Source organism: Chlamydotis macqueenii, chromosome 6, assembly GCF_036417535.1.
Source record: "Chlamydotis macqueenii isolate bChlMac1 chromosome 6, bChlMac1.mat, whole genome shotgun sequence".
NCBI classification, from domain to species: domain Eukaryota; kingdom Metazoa; phylum Chordata; class Aves; order Otidiformes; family Otididae; genus Chlamydotis; species Chlamydotis macqueenii.
This window is the reverse complement of record NC_141561.1, coordinates 435197-458162: the sequence shown is the minus strand read 5'-3', so window position 1 is coordinate 458162 and position 22966 is coordinate 435197. Positions and strand designations below refer to the sequence as shown.

Genomic DNA, 22966 nt, shown 5'->3' with positions numbered 1-22966 from the left:
TGTGCGTGGGTTCTGCTGGTCCCCTCTGCTCTGTTGTTTGTTTGAGGTCACCAGTGTGGGGTTGCTCTTTAGCTGGTGTCGTGTTTAGCTGACAGTTTTTTAGAAAGGTCCTGGAGGAGCAACGATCAGTTTCTGCTTTCGTGGAATGATTTGTGTCTAACAGCTGTCTGCTATTCCATAGTATCCAAGCAATTTTTCATTTATAAGGTACTTTTTTCTGCTTCAGTAGAATACATTACTGTTTAAACATATTCCAACACCCCGGAGGATATGATGTCCTCATAGGTTGAAGCTAGCGTGGCTGGATTTTCTCAAGGTGTGATTTGCTCTAAAGAACTACTGTATCTCAACAGCATAGAATGGAATCACGGGATGATTTGGGTGGGAAGGGACTGTTCAAGCCCTCCCAGTCCAGCCCCCCTGCCAGGAGCAGGGACATCTCCAACCGGATCAGGTTGCTCAGAGCCCCGGCCAACCTGGCCTTGACCATGGGTGTGTGAGTGACAATAAGTCAAAGCTTGTTGTAAAATTACAAAAATAAGTGATTGAAAAGGAGAATTTATGTGGTAGGCATTTTGGATTTTGTTTTTTGTTTGTTTGTTTGTTTTTTACGTCATACTGCTTTTAGAATGCAAGTCATGAAAGCTCAGTCTTTGTACCTCACCCTGCAGTGTCTGCAGTGCTGTCAGGAAAAGATAATAATAAGGAAAATCAGAGTACTGCTGCAATAAAAATCACTAAGATAGAGCGGTGTGTATGTATAGACTGTAAAATGTCCAGTTACTGTCATGATCAGATAATCTAGTCATACTGATTAGAGTGAAGCGGCAATGTATTTAGCCCCATCTAGCTTTGTTCCGTGGTGTGACATTCCGTATACAGTACAGAAGGATAAATGAAAATTAATTCAGAAGTCTACTAAGAAGACAATGAGTAAAACAATCAGTTTGTGTCACATCAAAAGAGAAAATAGAAATGAGGGAACTGTAGGTGAACTTACTAACCTTGAAGGGGGAGGAGGTAATCTCTGTTTGTTCTCCTCTCTCGCAGCGCCTCGGTAGCATTCCGGCTGGGATACTTACACAAATGCTGAATTACAGCCTTGGCAACGTATCTAGTAAAAAACTCTGACAAGAATGCCAGTATTTTCTGACTGTGGTTAGCTGCATTACCGTGCTGCTTCGTTGCTTTTTGCTTGTATTCAAAGGAAAAAATGTAATAGCGCAAAATGTTTCTCTGTGCGTTCTTCAGCAGCTGGTGAAGCAAACTCACATGTACTGTATTGAATAATAAATAATAATATACCTAATGTTAAATCTGTGTTTAAAAACAGCTACTGCAAAAGTTTAATTTCTAAAAGAACAGAGAAAGAAAATGCTTAGCCTCTTGATTTCCACTGAAAGCGAATGGGAACTCAGCAATTTAGGTGTCGTGGTGTTCCAGAAAAATCTCATATGTCATTATAGTGTCTACAATACTGAGTCTTGTAATTTTAAATATATACTTAGGCTTTTTTTTAAAGAATGAAGTGTTAGAGCTAGCTTACTAAAACATTGACGCTCTTCTCTAGTTCCCAAGACTTTAAACCAGTAGTTACACTCCCATAACAGTTGCAATGGACTTCAAAAAAGAATATCAAGTTACAGTGACTTAATTTTTAATTTCCATCTTGACTTGATGAAACTAGATTTGTTTCCTTAAAATCATTACCGTTACTATGAATTTTGTTTGAACACAGAGGACTTTTGGAAGGCAGTAGTTTAGTTGGTTTCAGAGGAATAAAGAGTGAGTTTTGCAGCTATGAAATATTAAGAGAAGTTTGAATCTAGCACAGCGTTGTTCAAGGTTATTTAGCATACGTAGCCCTCGTGTGGTTCTTTGAGGAAAAAATGGTGGCTAGAAAAAACCCCAAATAACCTTAAATACATGCACCTTTGGAAACAGGGAATTAAAGTTCAGGCATGTTTGGTTTTCTTATCTTACGTGCATACTTCTAAGAAAAGTTTTACTTTTCTCAAAGGGTTAGGTCTGTTTTTTCCTTCTGACACAGTATGGAAGTCTGTTGGATGCAGTTGGTGCTGCCCGCAGTGGAACGCGGTAGAGAACAGCTGTTAAAAGCTGAAGGCAATGATTGAATGCTGACAGAATGAACAAGAAATGCGGATCCTGTAGAGCCACATTTATCCAAACTGTTTCCTTACAGTAAGAAAATAAACCTGGTATGAGGGATCCACCTTTGAAAAGATAATCCTTCTCCTTTGTTTGCCTTGTCTCCTCCTTGTACTTCGGGGTCCAGTACTTCAGCCCTGCTGCTGTACTTGTGTGAAAACGTTCTGACATTCTCTTTCCTCTTCGTATCAGTTTTGTTTTGCTGTTTTTTTAATCTTTGGTCGTATCAATTCAGTTTCAAGACTAGTTCGTGTAAATGACTGAGCAGTACCATAAGTTGCGTATTTAAAAAAGCTGTAGTTAGTTGTTAACCTTTGTTGTCAGCTCTGTTTCTGTCATCTGCCTAGGAAGAACCTAGCACTTTCAACGTGTATTTCTGCTCTCTTTGAACCGTTACTGTGAGCAATATATTTTTCTTGTTGTTTTGAAAATATATTCTTGATGTAGCTGAAATTGCATTTCCTGTACCAGCAAGAAATTTCTCCCTTTTGAGTGTATTCCCCTGTTTTGGTGTGCCGCTTAGTATGAACCAATAGCTTGTTTTTCCTTAGGTTAGAAATGACTGTTGGTGCCCAGTTGCATGTAACTGAACCTCTCCGTTCTAAAACAGGAAAATAAAGCTTAGACTGGCCATCTACAAGTGTACCTTTTAGTGATCCGCCTTTTAATTGAGTACAAGGGGTAGCTCAGCTGAATTCCTCCTTTAACTAGTTCAGTAAACAGCATTTTCAGATGGTCTTGACTTTCAGGATATCACAGTCATCCTAAAATACCTTTTCAGCTGTAAAAATACTTTTATCCTCAGAGGAAAATTGGTTTTACCTCTAAGGATGCAATCTGAAAAGTACTTCCTTTCTTCAAAGCGAGGTTTTTCTTCCCGCTTGCTGTCTGCATTATAGTAAACCCAAATCTCAGTTGTGTATTTGAATTTTTCTAGAATTCAGATCTGGAATTTCTAGATCCGGATCTGGATTCTGCAGTGGAGGGTGCGCAGTAAGACAAGTCATGCTGATTGTTGCTGGCAAATATGTTAAATAATTGTATTTCAGTGCAACTGTATGCCTTTTATTTGGGTGTATCACGTAACGGATGGCAACATTTTATTTTTAGCAGGTGACTCCTGCCCAGAGAATGCCTTGCAGGCTATAGCAACATCTGGCCACAATGCAGATTTTCCCCTTGGCAATCAGCTGGTCTCTGAGGACGCTTACAGAATGAACCTGGCCAAAGGAGTCTCGATGTCGCTGCCGTCTTCACCTCTGCTGCCACGCCAGTCCTATTCGGTGCAGTCAAGATCAAGCAAAAAGTCTCCAGGTAAAATGAAACTGATTGAGCACCTAGAATCTTCATAGTACTTTACCTCAGTTTTTGCTACACTTTATGTGATTTTACTGTGTTACTTTTATGTTAATCTTTTGCAATAAGAACAAGAGTAGTGAATGATTTTTGCATGTTCCCAGGGGAAAAAAAGGTAATTGCTAATTAAATAGAATATATTATTTCGTATGGCAAAGAATTCTAATTGATATTGCAGATACTTATATTGAAATGTTTGAATATGTTTTAAACTGGTTGTTTATGATTAGTTTATCAGTTAGGTAGAAGACAGCTGCAAAAACCTTTGTTTATGCGTCTGTTAGTGGCTGTGTAAGAGTGAATGTTGTTTGTGGTTTTACGATTCATTTATTTTACTCGTATCTGTGTACGTAAATGTATTAATAAATAAATTGCCGCTGAAGTTGTGACAAGAAACCTGTTAATTTTCAGTGGTTGTGTCCTCAGTAATGAGCGCATACTTGTGTGTGAGCATTGCTAAATAAGGTGCTCCATCTGGTTCCCTTTTTATCAGCATTCTGGACATATAAATCATTCCAACATGCTGGCATCACTTGACTTCGTTCAGGTCAAAGCTTGAGCGTCAAGTGAAGTTGTCCGTATTCCTGTTACTTGTGGAGACATTCAGCAGTTTTGAGGTTCTGCGTTGTACAGTTGATAAGCTGTAGGAACAAAGAGTGTCAAAAGTTGCGTTTTGTCAGCACTGAGAAATGTCTTGGTTAATAACCTGTTTTACATAGAATTAAGGAAAAAATGTTGCTCAAAGAATTGCCACAGGATAATAAATACAATTTGTAAAAAGTATTCTTGATTAAAGTTGCCTATCAATGTTTATTTTTTCCTTTCAGCATTTAAAGATAATAATCTTACTTCATAATTAAATAATTTTAGGTTGGATTTGACAGTTCATGTAAAAATTTTGGGCCACAGAATGCTATTTTGTTGTTTTGCCTCTTACTACACGTGACTTGCGTGCTAAACAACTTTAAAAGGTAGGCTGAAGTTCTTGTAATGGAGAAGGAAATGGGATTTTTGCCAAAGACTTAAGTGAAGGTCAGGATCTAACTCTTAGTTTTGTTCTGGTTGGGAAAACTGAACTGCATCCTAGGTACCCTGGAGATAATACTTTAGCAGCCCCGCTCCGTGATGTAGTTTAGTGACACGCATTTCTATAAGCAGAGTACAGGCTGCTGACTCTTTCTCTGGCAGCAAATGTGTAACAGTTGATAAAGTTTGAATGAAAAGCCGTATTCGTGATGACTTCAAAGTCATTCCACTGTGATATATAGCAAGAAGAAAAGAAAAAGACTTCTTAAGATTATGAAGTGCTGTGAATACATTGGCATTTACAAATCATTATTTGGTACAAATACCTAACCAGGTGATAGGGTGCTGATGGAAAAATTGTGCTATTCCTTTGACTTCCAATAAACTATAGCTGGTGGAATATGATTTAATAGAAATTATCTGTCTAGCATCTGGCGCAGGAGTAATAAAAAGAGAGGGTATACTAATGTTCTCATTTCAAAGTACTTTGTTGTAGTAGCTTACAAATTGCTGCTTAAAGGTTTTGTTTCAGGATATGGTGGGTGAAGGAAGAAGGGATTGCACGGGAAGTTGAAGTAGTATTCTGAAGTTAAGATATAGTGATGAAGATATCTAACTAATGGTAGAACAAAGTTCTAGTTTCAGCCCTCTCAGTTTATGGGTGAAGGCAAAGCAACTATTTAGAGATGTATTTTTCAGTGTAAATCATATCGTTAATATTTTTAAGGTCTTTGAAACTGTCTAACAAAACAGAGGGAAAGGTTGTCCCTTGACATGTAATCATTTGTTCTACCTTTGTTTCTGTAGTTCTGTTTGTATAACCAGGGCACGTTGATGGTCATATATAGAAGGTACATTATGCCCTTGCATAACTTATTTCCTTGAAATAAAATTCTACTTAGTATCTGCTAGACTGAAGAAATGTATGTATTTATGTTGAACGGTAGTGATTAAAGAGTATAGTCACTAAATGCTACCCAGGTTTCAATGAAGAGTTTTCCATAACTTTTTATTGAGTCTCAGTAGTTTCAGTTATGAAATTTTGGTTAGTAAATTAAAAACGATCAGATTTTCCGGACAGTGTGTTTCAGAGTTATAAATTAAAAAATGAAAGTTGTAGTTAAGCAGTAGTTATTTGCACTTGTGTTCACAAAAACATTTATATTTGAGGGCTTCATACTCAGTACATTCCTTCTTGTCTAGCAAATTTGTCTGTACTCTAGCTTACCTTTATCTAGTCCTGCATCTATATTTGCTGATTTCAAAATACTTAATTACGCTTACATGATCAGTGAATAAAAATGGTTTTTTCCTGTTTACATAATTTTGAAATGATGCATGGAAGAATATTGTACAGTAAGAAATGCACTGTAAAATGGTTTGCGTTTTTGTGCAAGTGGTATTGACATTCCAACTCTTTCACAGAATTGGACTGTAGTTCATGATATCTAGAATAGAAAAATGTTCAAATTAATCAAGTGACAAGTTGCTCTTACTGCTTTTCCTTTCATTGCCCTTTCTGCGTATTGCCAAGAGGGTGCTCGTCTGTGGCTTCAGGGGGGTATTTCTGGCTTTGGGTCTTGTTCTGTTTTCACCTCTTTCTTGCTTTCACTCCAGCCTGCGCAGCGAGCATTGCTGTCTGTTGTCCTTTCGCTAAAATGTGTCAGCGTTTTGAGTAGGACCTGAGCAACTTTTTTCTGTCTGTAATTGCTTCATCTGCTTGCAGTCTGGTTATCCAACACATAAAAGTTTCGAAAAACCAGCATTTTAGTTCCACAAAAAGTGATTTAGGTAATTATGGAAGTGTGTTTAATACTTCATTTCCTGTCTTTTTAGAAAGTTGCACGCCCATAGATAGATGGTGCTTGAAAGAAAGCAAATTATTTGACTGTATCTTGTTAAGCAAAAGGTACTGCAAACATTTTGAACAACTTATAGATACTGTTTAATTTATAATTTAAAATAACGGAAGAGTACTTTTCTCCCACTTCCTGTTGGCACAAGTAAGAACATTCCTGACATTTGCTAATTTTGAAGGTTATTTTACCTTCTAGGTTGCTTGGGGTTTTTTTGAGTTTATCTAAGTTTTTATAATTAAAAATGCAATGGTAAAAAAAGGATGTTGTGCTTGAGATTATTTTCCTTGTGAATATTGTATGCTTCTTTGTAGTTTTCTACTCCAAATGACTTGGAGAATATAATGGTCTTGCCAGTGTGGACTGGCCACCGAGGTGCTTTGGGAGTGTGGTGGCTTTGTACTGTCCCTTTAGGCTGAGAGGATTTTTTTCCATTGTAGGCGTATTTGTTCTCAGATTTGGACTCATCTCACTGAGAGAAGCGCTTAGATACCTTAAGATTTAGCAAGTGAGAGGTACCTGTTCAGAACAGGTTTGGAAATTGCTGGTCTGGGGACTCCCTGGACCAACACAGGACTCTCCGGTTTTGGTGTCTGTTTGAAATTGCTATCCTGATCTCTGGCATCCCACTTCTCATTTCTTTTTTCTCGTCTGCTACTCCTCTAGGTAGGGGTTCAGACTTGAGACTGAGCTGATCAGCCCTTGTATGCTAGGAGGCCGGTACATTAGCACCGTTAGCTGTTCTATTGTTCCTGTCGCAGTGGACAGGCATGACGACAAACGTGCACAACGGAGAGAGGCATCTTTGCTGCAGCGCATGTGTGGTCATAGCTGCCTTTTTTTGCCCATCCGTCTGCAAGTAGGTCAGCCACCAGATAACGCATGGACAGGCAAAGCCACAGGAGAGCAAGCAGAGCTTCTTCACTGGGACATGGGAAGCTGCACAAGCCTGTTTGCACAAGCTACTGTGAGTGACATTGTGTTTTAATTATTTGCGTAGGAGGTGGGGGAACTTTTTCTTTGTGAGAAGAGCTTGGAAGAGTACCAGTCTTTCTGGCCCCAGTTCAGTCCTCAACTCTAACTATAAAAGGAGGGAAGAGAGAAACTGTATCTTAAATTACTATGGAGCCTGAAATTATTGGCAGAACTAAAGCAACCCGTTCATTTGGAGTCAAAAGCTTCCTTAATGAAATAGTTAATTGAGGACGAGGTGGATGAAAGAGCAGAAACAAACAGAACAAGGAAAAAGTTGTCAGCAGGACAACTCTGAGAAGGGGAGCAGTAAATGAAAAACTGTCACAGTAAGTTGAGTTTCTTCCGCTGTAAAGCTAGAGTGAAGATTACTTGGATCTGTAATCTTATAGGTGTGCAATTTAAGAACTTAGGAACTTTAAGAACTTCCTGTTCTTAAAGGGGTAATAGTTGCTTGTACTCTGATTTAGGAGGTCAACTGAAAGAATGAATATACTGATTTATAAAGGAGGTTCCAAAAAATCAGTTGTTGGAATGTAAGGTGTGAACGAAAGATACTGCTGCTGCCCTTGAAGTAAACGTTTACTGACTTAAATTATTGATACTATTGTGCCTGAGCAGAGAAAGGGAGCAGCTTTCCTTCTAAAGACATCAGTGAATGCCGAACGTGGCGGCTGGAAGTCTCCCATAAATGTGCAATAGAACTTCTGGTTAGTTTTTAAATTAAACTTTAATTAAAGCTTTTAATTAGCAAACAAATCAATCGGCATACCTGCTACATGAGACTAGACTAGGTAAGGGAACTTGTTTCACTTAAGGCTTCAGTTTTGTACCCCAGTGTTGAGAACACTGGGAAGCGGTTCCTCTTGCATCGAGGTGCAAGGTCCTGCGCCTGGGTCGGGGCAGTCCCCAGTGTCAGTACGGATTCAGAGCCATTTAATGCTGATGGGAGGGAAAGCCACTTCAGAGGATTAGGAAGGAGATGCACAAGTTACAATAATCTTCTGGAAAATCAGCTCTTCTGCAGTCAAAAAAGCATTAAAAATTACTAGGAAAGCAATAGATGATAAACAAACAAAGAAGTGTCGTTATGGAATGGTATAAATCTGAAGTTTGTCTGCCGCAGGAAGATACTGGTGTAGCTCTGGTGATACCAACTTTAAAAATATACGGCACAGCTAGGAAGGACCTAGAGAAGGGCTGCAGGAGTGACGAAAGGTGTGGAGTGGCTCTGAAGGAGAAAGTATTTAAATAATTTGGCTGGTATTTTTCTGCCTGGAAGAAAGACAATTGATGGGAAAAGAAAACAGTATGATTAATGTTTTTTGCAGTGATGGGCTAACTTGTGGATAGTGCAGGTTGTTAAAGAAAGGCTGAGCTAAATTCTCTGAAGAAAAATCCAGCTAGAAATAGAAAGTGGCCACTTCTGACTCAGGAGATGATAAACCACTTAACACAAGTCAGGAAAATTGTACTTAGATTCTTCTCTGCTGTTTGCTTCTAATAAAATACTGTCCCAGGTGAACCTTTTGTCAGACCTGATTCAGCCATCTTACACTTTTGGAAAAGACCTTCCATTGTGCAGACACATGTTCGCGTTTGAATGGATCCTTCTTCATCCATGGATTGTTTCCTATGTCCTGTTCTAGTGCATGAAAATAAACTTACCATGGATTTTCCTAGTTACTGCAGTGTTGTGTGTCAGACTTGCAAGTACTGTAAGTCACTTCCACTTTAGTTTATGAGGAATCAAATTCAATAAAGGGCTCCTCCACAGCTTGAAGTGTGAGTGTTAAAAATACATCCTGAAGGTATTTCCCCTCTGATCTGTTTTACGTGACTGTTATATGTTGTTCTGGTTCTTTTAGAACAGTTGCTTTTTGTTGTTCAACTTTGATACATCTAATTATACTTTACTTTAAAAAGGCAGATTGGACAATTGTCTCCTTACAGAATGCGATTTTGTTTCAAAGGAAGGTATTTTTAGCTATTCTCACCAGGGCCAACACTTCTTACTTTTGTCAGGAGACAGCATTGAAAGAGCACCCTCTAGTGATAGCTGGTGACTGAGCTTTTGGTTTAAATTGTGCAATCATCTCATAGTCTCTAGGTAGAGATATAAACACAAACTTATGTATGACTTACATTGCCTGCCCGGTATTTTTTAGCTAAGAAATTAGATTGTCGCCATATTCCTGTATTCCACTCATTTCCGCAGTTTTGTCATCTTTACCAACCATACTTGGGGTGCACAAAACAGTGAGTTAAAACTTGGACTTGGGCGATATTTCGCTTATTTTACAGATGCCCTGTGTAAACGTCACCGTACTGTTCCTTCATAGGACCCTGTCAAATGTCCTGCCTTCCTTCAGTGAGCGGGCTCCCCACGGCAGAGTAAAATAGACACCGTCAGCAGTGGGTGACCGAGCACAACTGCTTTCTTTGTGGAGGCGTTGCTGATTCAGAACATCTTGAGGGGAGGAAGGCCTGAATTCGTTCAGCTGGTGAGCAGGCCATTCAGTTTAGAGGAGGGGATGGGACACGGAGGCCACATTTACCCAGTAGCGTAGCTCACTGCTACTCCAGTGACGTTTTGTGAGCTCCCCTTGGTTCACATTAAAATGCCTTTAGCTTTCTTGGAGCTTCCTGGCTTCAGCTCTGGCCTTCTTTGGAGGCACTGGTCAGCACTCAGATCCAGAGTTCTGGAGTCCGCAGTTACAGTGTGGACATGGAAGTAACCGGGACTGCAGTCCTTCCTGGCCGGCAGCATTTCCTGGCCTGCTGCTTTTTCATTTCTCATTAACCGTAAGTTAAACTATTTGCAAAAGGCCTTCCACCACACAGACCCTAGTTTTGCGACACGCCGAGTCAGGTAAATAAAATCCATGTTCTGCTGCAGTGTTGTAGGTCTGCTTCTTAAAAGGCTTGTTGGCTTTGCGTACTGTGTATTGGCTTATTTATTGTTTTCTGTTTGTAAAGAAATGAACAAATAAGAAAAAAATCAGGTAGCCTTGACAGTAGTTTATTAGTGAGAGATGTAAGAAATATATTAGTACTTCTGAATTAATCACCTGCTTTCAGTTTGGGCTTGTTACTGAGGAAAGGTGGAGCATGGAAACGCATCTTGATTCTGGAGCTTTAGCTGCTTAAAAGCAGGCATGTCAGTGCAGCCTGAACCAGTCTGACGAGGGAAGACACCTGGCTGAGGTCTTGGGATTTTCTTTTGATTTCAAGTCTCATAAATTTGATTAAATAAAGCATTGAAAAGGAATGGTTTTTGAAAGCTGCAGATTGTCGTGACTTGAAATCACTGAAGCCTTAGACTTTCTATTTTGGTAAGTGCTTTTGAAGACTTCTGAAAGTAGTTTTCATTCTGGGTTATAAACAAAATAGGCAACTTGGAAAGCCTAAGACATTTGAGCAGGTGAAGGATCTGGGAAACAAGGCATGTACAGCACAGTGGTGATATTTGTTAGGGCTTAAGAGTTTTAGCACTATTTAGGTGCTCCTGATGAAGGCAAAGACCCTGCAGTGAAAATGTCTGGTGTCTTTTCCACTGAACTTAAACTGCTGAGTGAAATGTACTGGGAAAGCAAGAGGAGGAGTAGGAAAGCAAGGGGAGAAGAGTTTCCTCAGAGGAGTAGGGAAGTAGGAGAAGCTGAGCCTGGCTGGGAATGGAGCTGTGCTGAGGCTATGTGGGGAAGTTCCGCTGTGATGGAGAGCTGTGGGCTGGGACCTGGGATCCTGTAAGGACAGTTTGGGATGGGTAGGGTGGAAGGAAAGTTTGTGGGGAAACCTCTCATTCCAGGATCTGGAAGAGCTTCACCAGAGGGTGGCAGTCCTTCCTCTGCTCACAGCTGGTATTTCAAATTGTCAAAGATTCCTTTTGTAGTGCTTAAATGCTGTTTAATGACACTTACATGAATATTTTTGTTCTACTCTGGCTTCTTTTAGCTGGATGGGAACGAATGGGGCTCATTTAGTAAGCACCTATATTTAAGGATGTTTCTGCTTTTTGTTATTCAGTGTGAGGTTTCAGTTCCTTCTCTGCCGTCTTAGAATCACAGAATCGCAGTTTGCAAGGGACCCATAAGGATCATCAAGTCCAACTCCCTGCTCCTCACCAGACTACCTAAAACTAAACCGTATGGCTGAGAGCATTGTCCAGACGCTGCGTGAACTCTGCCAGCTTGGTGCCGTGAGCGCTTCCCTGGGGGAGCCTGTTCCAGTGACCAAACCTTTTCAGACAGTTCTGGGTTAAAGGATTTGAATAGCTTAAAGGCAAAGTGATTAACTTCTTTCTGGTTTGATTCTCTGATGTTTAGTACTACATCTGCGTTCATCACAGCCTTGAGTGATCTCTGGAGGGTTCGGTAGAAGTGCATGTTCCGTGTTACGCCTTTTTACTGAGTCGGTCAGAGGTGAAAAACATTCACTTTTTGGAGTTCCCAAAATAAAATATTGCTGCCATTTTATGGTTGCGTCTTCTTCTTTCTCAGGATATATAATGTAATCTAGCACTTATGAATGTAGATATAATACGGTATTTGAGTTGAGTTCCAGCATTTCAGCTTCTCTCATTTGAATTTGACAGATTTCAGCTTTGAGATTCTTTGATTTTTATTTTTATTTTTTTTGAAAAAAGTGACCATGTAACTGTAAATTCAGGGTTCTATGGACTATCAGAAGAAACATTCTGCATGGAATATGCCATGTTATGCATGCTTGCTTTTGAGATTCTGTTTTTGTTATTACTATGAATAAAATAATAAGAGTGATAGACAAAGATGCAAGATTCAGAAGTGGAATGATGCCAGTAGAATGGTTTTCTCTTGTGCTTTGTCGCTGAGACCTAATGTACATATTTAAAAATAATTTGGCTGCAGCATGTCAGACATTTTTTCACATGAGGAAACTTCCTTTCCTACTCTCACAGTGACGTTACATGGTAGAGAGAACCTGAGATTGTAGCTGTGTAATATAACGAGGGGTTGTATTTAAATAAGAAGGGAGAAGCACTGTCTATTGCCAAAGTTAGGGAATCCACAGAAATACCTCTGTTTAGAATTTTGTTAAGCCCAGCAGCTGGCTATGTTTCTAGGGACTTCCAGGTAATATTTAGGTTCTTCTTGGAATCACCTGCCACAACTCAAGCTCACTAAAACTTTGAAAGTTTCAAGTGGTGGTGTTACACACATTACAAGTTGGGATTGTCTTAATGAAAATTCAGGACAGGAATTTGGCATTGAGATTTCAGTACCACTGATGATGATTTTTCCATTGCTCATGCTATTTAAGTACCTTAGCTTTCCGTTGTGTAACTTTGCAAGTTTCCCTATTCATACTTTTCCAAAACTCTTAGTGTTACAAATGCCTTTATTGGTATGAAATTCTGTTGACATACTTTTCAGGATGTGGATAAATATGTGGTGGAGTTTCAGTTCTACGATACATTGTGCATCAGCATAGCAATGTACCTGCCAGTGCTGTCAGCGTGTGCATTAAGGTGTGTTTGTAGAGCAAGCAGGTGTTTGTTGATTCAGTAGAATACCTTTTCTGGTGAAGCTTTAGAGGGCAGCATCGTGCCCCTGCTGTTAGAGAAGTTGTGTAGTTTGCATTTCTTGTGGTTGCTACTAAACCACGTTTAGCAAAGAATAGGATCATAAACAGCCTGAAACCAAAGCATGAAGCTAGAAGTGAGAGTCAAGAGTGAATCAGTTTAATTTTTGAAAAGTATGCGTGTGTATGAGTACACAGTTCCTTTTAATACTGAAGGTGGTGTGTTTGAACGTAGTGTGTACGTGAACTGGGAATGCTGCTGTTTAATGAAACCATTAGTAGCCAATAATGTTTTCTTTTGGTTTTTTGAACTCGTCGTCACCATTCCTTATGATCCGGGTGTGCATCAGTACTTGGAGAAAGTACGCTGTGGTATAAAGCTTCTTGGGTTTGAATTCCTTGGTGTATTGATGCTGCAAGCTGTCTGGCTGTAGTTTTTTTTTCTCCTAGCTTCAAAGATGCCAATAACAAAATTATCTTCCTGTTATAACGGAAAATAGAAGTTCTGAACCATAGAGCCCTGCTGAAAGTTGTCTGAGTTTGAACATGAAAAGGTCACTGACTTTACACAGACAGGAGACTCTCTTGGGTTTGTCACAGCAGGCAGGTTTTGTTTGCCAGCAAGCTTTGCATTCCAAAAAGCCCAAAGAGAGTGCGTTTCTCACGAGAGCAGAAGTGCAGCAGCTCGCTAGTCTTGACAGTAGCAGCTGTGTACGTAAGAAATAAGCCCTCTACTGCTTTTGCATCGCGGAGGAGAGACACTGTACATGCGAAACTTGTGGTTCACCCGGCGTGTTCCCGTTGCAGGTCCAGTCAGGAAGCCCAAGTACGTGGAAAGTCCTAGAGTGCCAGGTGAGGCAGTTCTGCCGCTGAGACAAGGACCAGAGCAAGGAGAACCCAGCCAAAATGGTAAGAGTCTGCTCAGCGATGCTGTGTTTGGTAGAACAGCTGTCCATTTCCGAGTGATACAAAGGAGCCTGCGTAACAAGGAAATCTGATTCTTTATTTGTAAAAATGTTTTGCAGATTTAACATGCTTGCGATAAGGAGGAGATGCTTGCCATTATACTTGTGTGATCTTTTTAGTTGTCTCAATTCTTGGAGCTCTGCATGTACTGCAGGCAAAATGATGTCAGAGTGTTCTTGATTGCTACATATGCCAACGGCCTACTAGATTTTTTCTGAACTTATTTTTAGTGCAGATTGATTCCAAGTGTGTAGCTCTGCACTGGGTACAATGCTTCATTTTAGAAATTTCATTAAAGCTTGCTAAATAGGAACGCATTAACAGTAGACTCCTGTGACGGCAAAGCTGGGACGAAGCTACCTTCCTAGAGTTGATTGGTGTTCTTGGAAAGTTTCGTGTTCGGTAAATTTGTCTAGTGTGTAACAGAATGTGGCTTTGACAGTGAATGGCATGGTCAAAGCAAAGTGACCCGTGTGTTAGTATGTGACATTGTGCACTGTAACAGGGATTTCATATGCCTTGTATTTTGGGATTAATTTTTCAGTTTAACTGACCTCATTAAAGTCATTGCATGTAACTGGTGAGGTTCCAGGTGAGCAGTTTTTTGTTCTCCTTTTGCTTCGATTTTAAAGGCAACTACAGTTTTAAAAGCCAATGTTTTCTTTTTACAAAAGCCTCTTATTTTTTATACTTGCTAGTGAAAAGATAACTCACTGTAATTGTTTTCACCACCTTCTTCTGTATGCCCTATTTGATGTATGCCCTAACTGATTTGGTTTACAGTTACCCCGGTCCCTCTTGTGCCTCCGTCTTCACAGACGCCTTAGTGCTGACATTAAAGTTCATCTGGGAGAGCATGTCATCTTCATCTCCCTGATCTATAGGTGACCATCTCGTGATGGTCCTCCTCTTCAGTGTTGTACCCCCAGACAGAAACTGATGAAGATCAAAATTAAACTCTGGTGTTTTAAGGATTAAGTAGTGGTTGCTGGGTTGAACACCTTAGACTCTTGTTTTTTATCTCTGTTGCTGAATTGAATCTGGTACTGTACCTAACATTTACTCAGACTTGTCAAAGATTAAAATTTAAATACAATAATAATGGGGTTTTGTAACTTTGACAGAAGAATGAAGATGTTGACTTCATGAACTCTGTAATTTCCAGGATTGTAATTTTAAAGACTAATTGTAATCCTCAAAATGACAGTTTTACAGAGAAAATATACTTTCCAGTTAAATATACTAAGACTTATCAATTTGCAAAATGTTCTGAGATACAAAAACTTTGGCTGTCTGCTGTCAGAAAAGACACCATGTCATAGACTTCCTCCTTTTGGGATTAAGTGAGAATCGGATAATGTGATCTTCCAGAGTAAAACCTTAAGCTTGTCCACAAAATTAAGAAACATACGTGTTCAAGTAGGCATTGAGCTGGAGTGAAATAAAGAAGGATGGCTGACTAGTAAACTGCTCACGTTTGCAAACCATGGGTTGTATGTCACTCGTAAAATTGGAACGTTGAAGGAGTGCTTACTGGTCAAGCTGTTCAGTTAAAATAATTGTTTTCTGTGCTTTTCTTGCAATGTGCAGCTTGGTGAAAAACGTGTGATTTATTGCAAGTACTGCTGAATGTCAGCTGTGTTGTATGTGGTTAGATACCATGTGCTCTTCATGGGGAGTACATAATGTCCTGAAGCCGTAAGGGAAAGACTAAAGTAAAAGGGGCAGTTAAGCTTTTTTTTTTTTTTTTTTTAAATCCTCCACTCTCCCCTCTGTTTATTGATAGTGTAGAAGGTAGGGCAGCTGAGAGGCTTGTCTGTCCTCTCTTGAATGTCAGCAGTAAGTCCATACACTTACATCTCTCTCCCTTTCTTCGCTCTTCCTCTGAGGCACGCCTTATCAGTTAGGAAATTTTGTTGCATGAAGTCTCCAAATTTTAAATGGATAGAGCTGTTTGGATGTCTCTACTGTCTTGCAGTTGTGTGGCCATGACATCCAGAAGCTCCATGCCTTGTCCAGATGGTGCTGGTTGGGAAGCAGCAGTACGGGTGCTCCTGCTTTTTTTGCAGAATCAGGTGGTAGCTGCCGCAGCCAGCAGTTGTGTAGCTGAGAATTCCACTACAGAATAAGGGGTAATGGTTTTAAAATAGAAGGAGATAGATTTAGATTAGACGTAAAGAAGACATTTTTTACACTGAGGGCGGTGGAGCACTGGCCCAGGTTGCCCAGAGAGGCGGTGGATGCCCCATCCCTGGAAACATCCCAGGCCAGGTTGGCCGGGGCTCTGAGCAACCTGATCTGGTTGGAGATGTCCCTGCTCCTGGCAGGGGGTTGGGCTGGGTGGGCTTTGAAGGTCCCTTCCCACCCAAACCATCCTGTGATTCTATGAATTCCTGCTGTGAGCTGTTTCTCGGAGTGGTTAGATTGCTTAATTAATTGACTATTTATACCTGAGGATGGGACAGGCCTACATACTGTTCTTTTTTTAATGGACAAAATAAATAAATATGGTATAAGTGTTTCTGCTAAGGAAGAGCATTACAGGTTGGTAGGTGGTGCCAAACTGTTGGCATCAAAGAAGGAAGATGGCCGAAGATGCTAGTTTGTGAGGCTTTGTTAGCAGTAGGTGTTGTCCCTAAGCAGGTCTGTGATTGGCTGGTTTTGTTGGAGGTTGCCTCGTTTTGAATCTTGTCTCGTTATGTCTGTTGGACACCAGAAGACACTGTAAAGCACTGTACTGATAAAATTAAGTATTTTTGCAACCAGAAAAGCTGGGACATGTAGAACTGGTGTCACATCCTTTGTATAGCAAGCCCAAGAAAAATGTATGGTATTAGTTGTAGTGTTAACTGGGAAAGTACAAAACATCTGTATTATTAACCTCTACTTTTCACAGTTTTAGCATTACAGAAGACTTTATAAAAAATTACTGCAACAGAATTTCAGTCTGCCACTGAGCTTTGATAGCACTGAGTTTAATGCTGTTGGTAGGAGAATAATTGTGTCGCTCATCAGGCCAGTGATGAACTGGTTGCACTTAACCATTTCTGGTTTGACTGGCAGGGTGTTTGGTTTTTTCCTCCTGTAGCTTGGTGCAGATATGCAGAGGATCCAAGACCCACCAACAATTTTAAGTCTAATGGACGAAAGGTCTAAATGGCATTAGCTTCTCTGTTAGCTGTATTGCCGACAGAAGAACTGGTGTTTACGTTTGACTGTACTCTTTCTACCTCTTGTAACAGTTTCGAATATAAGACTAATCTAATCACCAACTTCTTTCCCCTTACTCCAAAGCAAAGCCAGACAAAGACACGAGCTGTTCTCCTGCAGCGCAAGAATTGATGACAAGATTGGGTTTTTTACTGGGAGAAGGGATCCCAACCTCTGCTCATATACAAGAGAAAAATGAAGTCATGGTAGGATAATGGAAAAAAGTATATTTAATGTTCATCGTGTTTCTGAGAAGACTAACATGATTTCCGCTGTTTGCTAGTTGCAGTTCCTTGCTACTAAAATACAGTCAATTTTAATAGACATATGGTAATAGAATTGTAAATTAACTGTAAGAAGTGTTTGTTTGTTTTGAAATTGTACGTTGATCTTGCATTCTTTAAAAAAGGAAAAAAAGAATAGACTTCTCATTATTTTTGGAAGTTAAATCTAATCTACTATGAATGTGAATAGTTTCTAGAGTTCTCTCTGCCTTATTTTAGGAACTTTTTTCCCCTTCTATTTTCAATGATTTATGAGAATGGAAAATGTCAGCGGTTTATTAAAATAGGAGCATGCTTTTGGGGCACGTGTGTGTGTTTTTTCCTGAGAAGTTCACTTCCATTTGACAGTGTTTGTCATTTGAAGGAGAGGAGCCGGGAAGGAGCCGGCAGCTGCTATCCGTATGAAACTCATCTGCTAACCAAAACTGCAGAGTAACTGCCAATCTCTCTTTCTTCCCTTTCCCCTCTCCACTTTTAGTCCCAGGCCCCGTAAATCTTAGTACATCAGTTTGGGTGTCATTGATAGTGAAATGTGAACAAGTCTGCACTTCTAGTGTTTTTAACCCGAAGAATAAATACTGGGGGTGGAGGGGAGGAGTATCCAGTAAAATGTCTAATAGAGAAGAAGTCTGCCTCACTGCAACTCTTCCACTGAAGTGTGAAATTCCCTTTTTTCTCCAGAAGTCACTTTTTAAGAGTAATCTGAAAACACATCGTTAAGATTCCCAATCAAGAAAAAGCTTCTGCTTCTTGAAGTTTTTGCTTGAAAAATAGGCTTTTGGCTTTGTTCTTACTCTACTTCACCTCAATGTTTCTGATTCTCAGGACAGCAGTGTACTGCCTCCTGTGCAGTAACTGTTCGTTTTTCTTCGCGTTGCAGTGTCCAGTAGCCAGTCGAGGCACGAGCCCGTGTTCCACTCTCACGAGCAGCACTACATCCCCTAGCACCGACAGTCCCTGCTCAACTCTCAACAGCTGTGTTGGCAAAGCAGCAGCTAACAAAGGGAGTCCCTGTGGAACCATCAGCAGCCCTAGCTCCACCCTGGAGAGCAAGGACAGCGGAATTATAGGTAAGCGTCTTAATTAGTCGTGCAATTAATAGAAATTAATCTTCTCTTAATAGTACGAGTCTGAATAGCTGCTTCATGTCATTGTGTTCGATTTTATGCTCTCCGTGGATCCTGTTTCAAGTCCTCTGTACTTGAAAGATTGAAATAATATTCTTTGGCTATAACAACTGCTGTTGTTAGGTGTGCATTTCTCTTCTTTTTGTGGTGCAGTTCTGATTTCTCCATTTTTTTTTTCCTTTAAAAGCATTCATTTCCTCTGTTTCATTCCATTTCTTACTTTCTTCTACCTTTTTCCTTTTCCATTATATATGTCTGTAGAACGCATTCCGTAATGGTGAGGCATAGCAGAGCTTGAAGCTGGTCTAATTTCCAGCTGAGGAAAAAATAATTAATTCTACTTCTTACGAGAATAACCTAAATCGAGCTGTTTAAAAACAGTGCAAACTCAGAGTAATTCGCGTGAAAATGAAGCTAAAATGGGGCATCATGGAAGAGGTGAAACTGATCCTCCACTGACCAGATGACTCAACGGAGTCTGTATGTGCATCTCCTGTGGAGAGTCCATTATCTTTAGAGAGGCAGCGCCCGTCACAGAGCAGCTGTTACATAGCTCCTTTTAGCAGCCAGCTGAGTATTTCAGTAAGTCTGTTCAGTACTAAAGAAAAGATCTAAATTCTTTGCTGCATTGTTGATGTCATCTTCCCTGTTTCTGCTCCCTGCCCTAATGGGTCTTTGTGTGTACCGCTGCCGACCCGTACCCAGGTGACTGCTTCAATATTATTTACTGGAAGGTCAGACTAAGGTGTAAAAAGCATGTTTTTCATGTTATAAACTGTTGTAGGAAGGTTTAAATGTTTATTTTTCCTTATTGGTTTAGTCTTTTTTTTTTTTTTTAAAATGCTGACTCTTTAACCAATTGGTCCCTTTTAACGTTGATTTTGTAACAGCTTTTAAGCTTACCAAGAAAAACAAAGCACAGAATGCCCCCTAACCTGATGCTTTCTCATATACAAAAGTGAGCTTTTGTTGTCTCCGTACAGAATGATCTGAAAATTTGCAAGATATGTTACAGAATTTTAATTTTTAAGAGAACTTGAGACATGTTTTGGTGAAGTAGCAGGTTCTTCATATAAAGTCATAAATGTTTCAGTGGTGTGATTTGTTTGGGACTTTTTTGGTTTTGGTGGATTTTTTTTCCCCTAAGCACAAATTACATAGACCTAAAGATACACCTTGATTCTTCAGAACATTTTCTTGCATCCTTTCTCAGGTTTGTTCGTTTTTTCCCAATCTGAGAACCTGTGTTGTTCAGCTCTTTTTAGATAACTGGTATGCTTTAACAAAATATCCAGTGCAGAAATACTTGAATATCTGCTGGCCCAGAGTGCCATTTGAGTTTAAAAATTATGCCCCATAATGCACATGAGTGCACCGTTTTCCTCTGATGTTTACTTTGTTGTTGTTTTTCCTATCTTCTTCAGCAACTGTAACAAGTTCATCAGAAAATGATGATCGCAGTGGATCCAGTTTGGAATGGAGCAAGGATGGGAGTCTCAGAGCTGGAAAACATCAAGGGATTAGTCATGATCGAAGAACAGATAATTGTTCACCAGTTGCAGAAGAGGAAGCCGTTGCATCTGCTGAGAATTTGCCAAAAGAATTACCAACAGGAGAGGGTCCCGTTCCTTATGCTCAAAGTTCTGGCTCTTTAATAATGCCTCGTCCGAACTCTGTTGCAGGTAAAGTTGTGAGGTAGAAAAAGGATGTTCTTAATGATAGGACATTTCTGTCAAATCTTTCTGTTGAAGTTATCTTGTTAGTATAAAAGTCTTTTTATGGGACAAAAGCTGAGCTAAATGGCTTTGTTGTCCAAGAGGACTGCAGGAACTGCCCTTTCATTGGCTTAGTTCTCTGAAATACAGATTCTTAGATTTTAGCTTTGCCTTCTCGTAGACTTACAAGTACCTGGGTTTTCTAAGTATTAAAAAAGCGTAGACTACGTCAGGCTGTAAAGGGCCCCGGAGGTTTCTGGTCAGCATCTCGCTGGAAGCACATCCAGTTAGAACAGCTTGCTCAGGGCCTTGCAGCTGAGTGTTGAGTAACTCCAAGGATTAATAGACCCCACATCTTTGGACAGCTTGTTTGGGTATCCTCAGTGAATACTTTTTTCTTCGTATCTGGTGTGAATTTCCCATGTTCGTTGCCTCTCCTCCTGTTACTGTGTCCCTCCGAGAAGAGTCTGGTTGTGGCCTCCTCTTAGGTAAAGAATGACAGGAAGCTGCTGCCTTAGCCATCTCTATTCAAAGCTGAAGAAACTCAGTTCAAGCCTGAGACCTCCCTCCCAGTTTGATGCAAAGGAATTCTGCCCAGCCTCTCATATTCTTAAAGTCACATCCACAAGAGCATTGACTTTTTTTGGCTCTGGCTCTTTTTCTGGTCTTTAAATTCTTTCACTTCATTGCTTTAATATCCATGGCATTCAGGATTTCTTTCATTGCTGTACATTTGGACTGCACTTTTGATTTTCAGGCTGAACTTCTGCTACCTTAGTAGCAAACACCTTGACTTTGAACATTCCCCTGCAAACCTAGTTCATGTCTTACAACTTGGACCTGTACTTTGACTTCCCTGCTTTACTCTAGGAAGAGGTGATTTTCAATTAACGCTCAGTGAGTCTGTCTCTCTCTGTGCTGGGGAGCCCAGAGCTGGACACAGGACTCCAGATGTGATCTCACCAGTGCTGAGTAGAGGAGTAGAATTGCCTTCCTGAACCTGCTGGCAATGCTCTTCCCAGTGCAACCCAGGATGGTGTTGGCTGCCTTTGCCGCAAGGGTGCATTGCAGTCTTATGGTCAGCTTGATTACCACCAGGACCCAAAAGTCCTCTGCACAGCTGCTTTCAGCCTGTCACCCCGGGTTGTGTACTGATGCCTGGGGTTACTCCTCCTCAGCTGGAGGACTTAGCATTTCCCTTGGTTGAATTTCATGAGATTGCACTCAGCCCAGTTCTCCAGCCTGTCAAGGTCCATCAGAATGCCAGCACAATCATCTGGGATATCAGCCGTTCCTCCCAGTTTTGTGTCATCTGCAAACTTGGTGAGGTTGCACTCTGTCACATCATGTAGGTCATTAGTGAAGATGTTGAATAGTATCAGACCCAGTGTTGAGTGCTGGAGTTCACCACTGGTGAGTTGCCTCCAGCTGGACTGTGTGCCACTGAGCACAGTCCTCTCTTCCCAGCCATTCAGCCAATTTTGAGTCCACCTCGCTGTGCACTTACATAACCTGAACTTCATCAGCTTGTCCATGACAATGTCATGGAAGACGGTGTCAGAAGCCTTACTAAAGTCAAGGTGGACAGCATCCGCAGCTCTCCGCCCATCCACCAAGTCAGTCATCATCTTACAGTGCCATAGAATCACAGAAGGGTTTGGGTTAGAAGGGACCTGTAAAGATCACCTAGTTCCAATCCCCCTGCTGTGGACAGGGACATCTTTCACTAGATCAAGTTACTCAAAGCCCCATCCAGCTTGTGTTCAGTTAAGAGCTCCTTGCCTATCCATGCAGGCCTCCTGTCATATTTGCTTTATTTCCTGCTTGTCAAGATGGCCCTTTCTTGAGCTTGTAGGAGGTTATCCTTGAGTGTCAGCCGGCTCTTTTGGATCCCTCTTCTCTCCAGGACTATATGCCCTAAGATTCTTCCAAGCAGAACTCTGAAGAGCTTCAAGTCCATGCTCCTGAAATCTAGTGGTGTGCTCCTGCTTTTTCCTCTGCTCTCTCATAGCAGAATCCTGAACTCCACCATCTCATGGTCACTGCAGCCAAGACTGCCCTCAACTTTCACATCTATGACAAGTTCTTCCTTGTTTGTATCAGGTACACCAGAGCATCTTTGCTTTTTGGCTGCTCAGTCGCCTGTATCAGGAAATTGTCAATGCACTCCAGAAATCTGAATTGCTTATGCCCTGCTTTGCTGTCTTTCCAACACATGAAAGATTCTGGATTTCATATCAACTGCTTCTTTTTTTTTTTCATGTGAATATTCATTTGATTTATTTCTGGTGAAAAAGCATGTATCCCTGATATAACCTGGCAAATATGTATTTTCTGGATTTTCAGTTATTTTGTATAGATATCATTTGGTTTAAAAACTGAAGAAAATAAGAAACGTTATCCAGGATTCTGTAGCATTCGATGTAAAAAGAATATAAACATTTCCTCATGGATAGTGTACTAGCAGCTAATATCTGAACCGGTTCCGAACACTTCTGACCTCTGATATGGTTGTTCTCAGGGAACTGTGTTAACACCAGAACTATTTACCGCGTGAGGAAGTTAAGGCAGACGCCAGGGCCATCTGCAGGGGTAAAAGTCCAACTAAAGCTTTAGCGAAATTAACATTTCCAAAATGTTTTTCAATTATAACATGAATGACTTCAACCACTGCCATTGACTAGAACTTATCTCTGAATACTATGTTGAGGAAAGAATTGTAATAA

General features: G+C 40.4%; 1 protein-coding gene across 4 annotated transcripts in view; it reads left to right on the top strand.

Moving 5' to 3' along the window:
- Window positions 1-22966, top strand: part of TANC1 (tetratricopeptide repeat, ankyrin repeat and coiled-coil containing 1) — an 81261-nt gene that overhangs the window by 32743 nt on the left and 25552 nt on the right. For 3 of the 4 annotated variants that reach the window (XM_086751314.1, XM_086751315.1, XM_086751317.1), the window contains 5 exons: window positions 3280-3483; window positions 13746-13847; window positions 17199-17320; window positions 18279-18468; window positions 19950-20207. In XM_086751314.1, coding sequence (XP_086607440.1) covers window positions 3280-3483; window positions 13746-13847; window positions 17199-17320; window positions 18279-18468; window positions 19950-20207 — 876 coding nt within the window. The remainder of the gene's footprint in view (window positions 1-3279; window positions 3484-13745; window positions 13848-17198; window positions 17321-18278; window positions 18469-19949; window positions 20208-22966) is intronic. The other variant, XM_086751316.1, reaches the window with a different exon arrangement.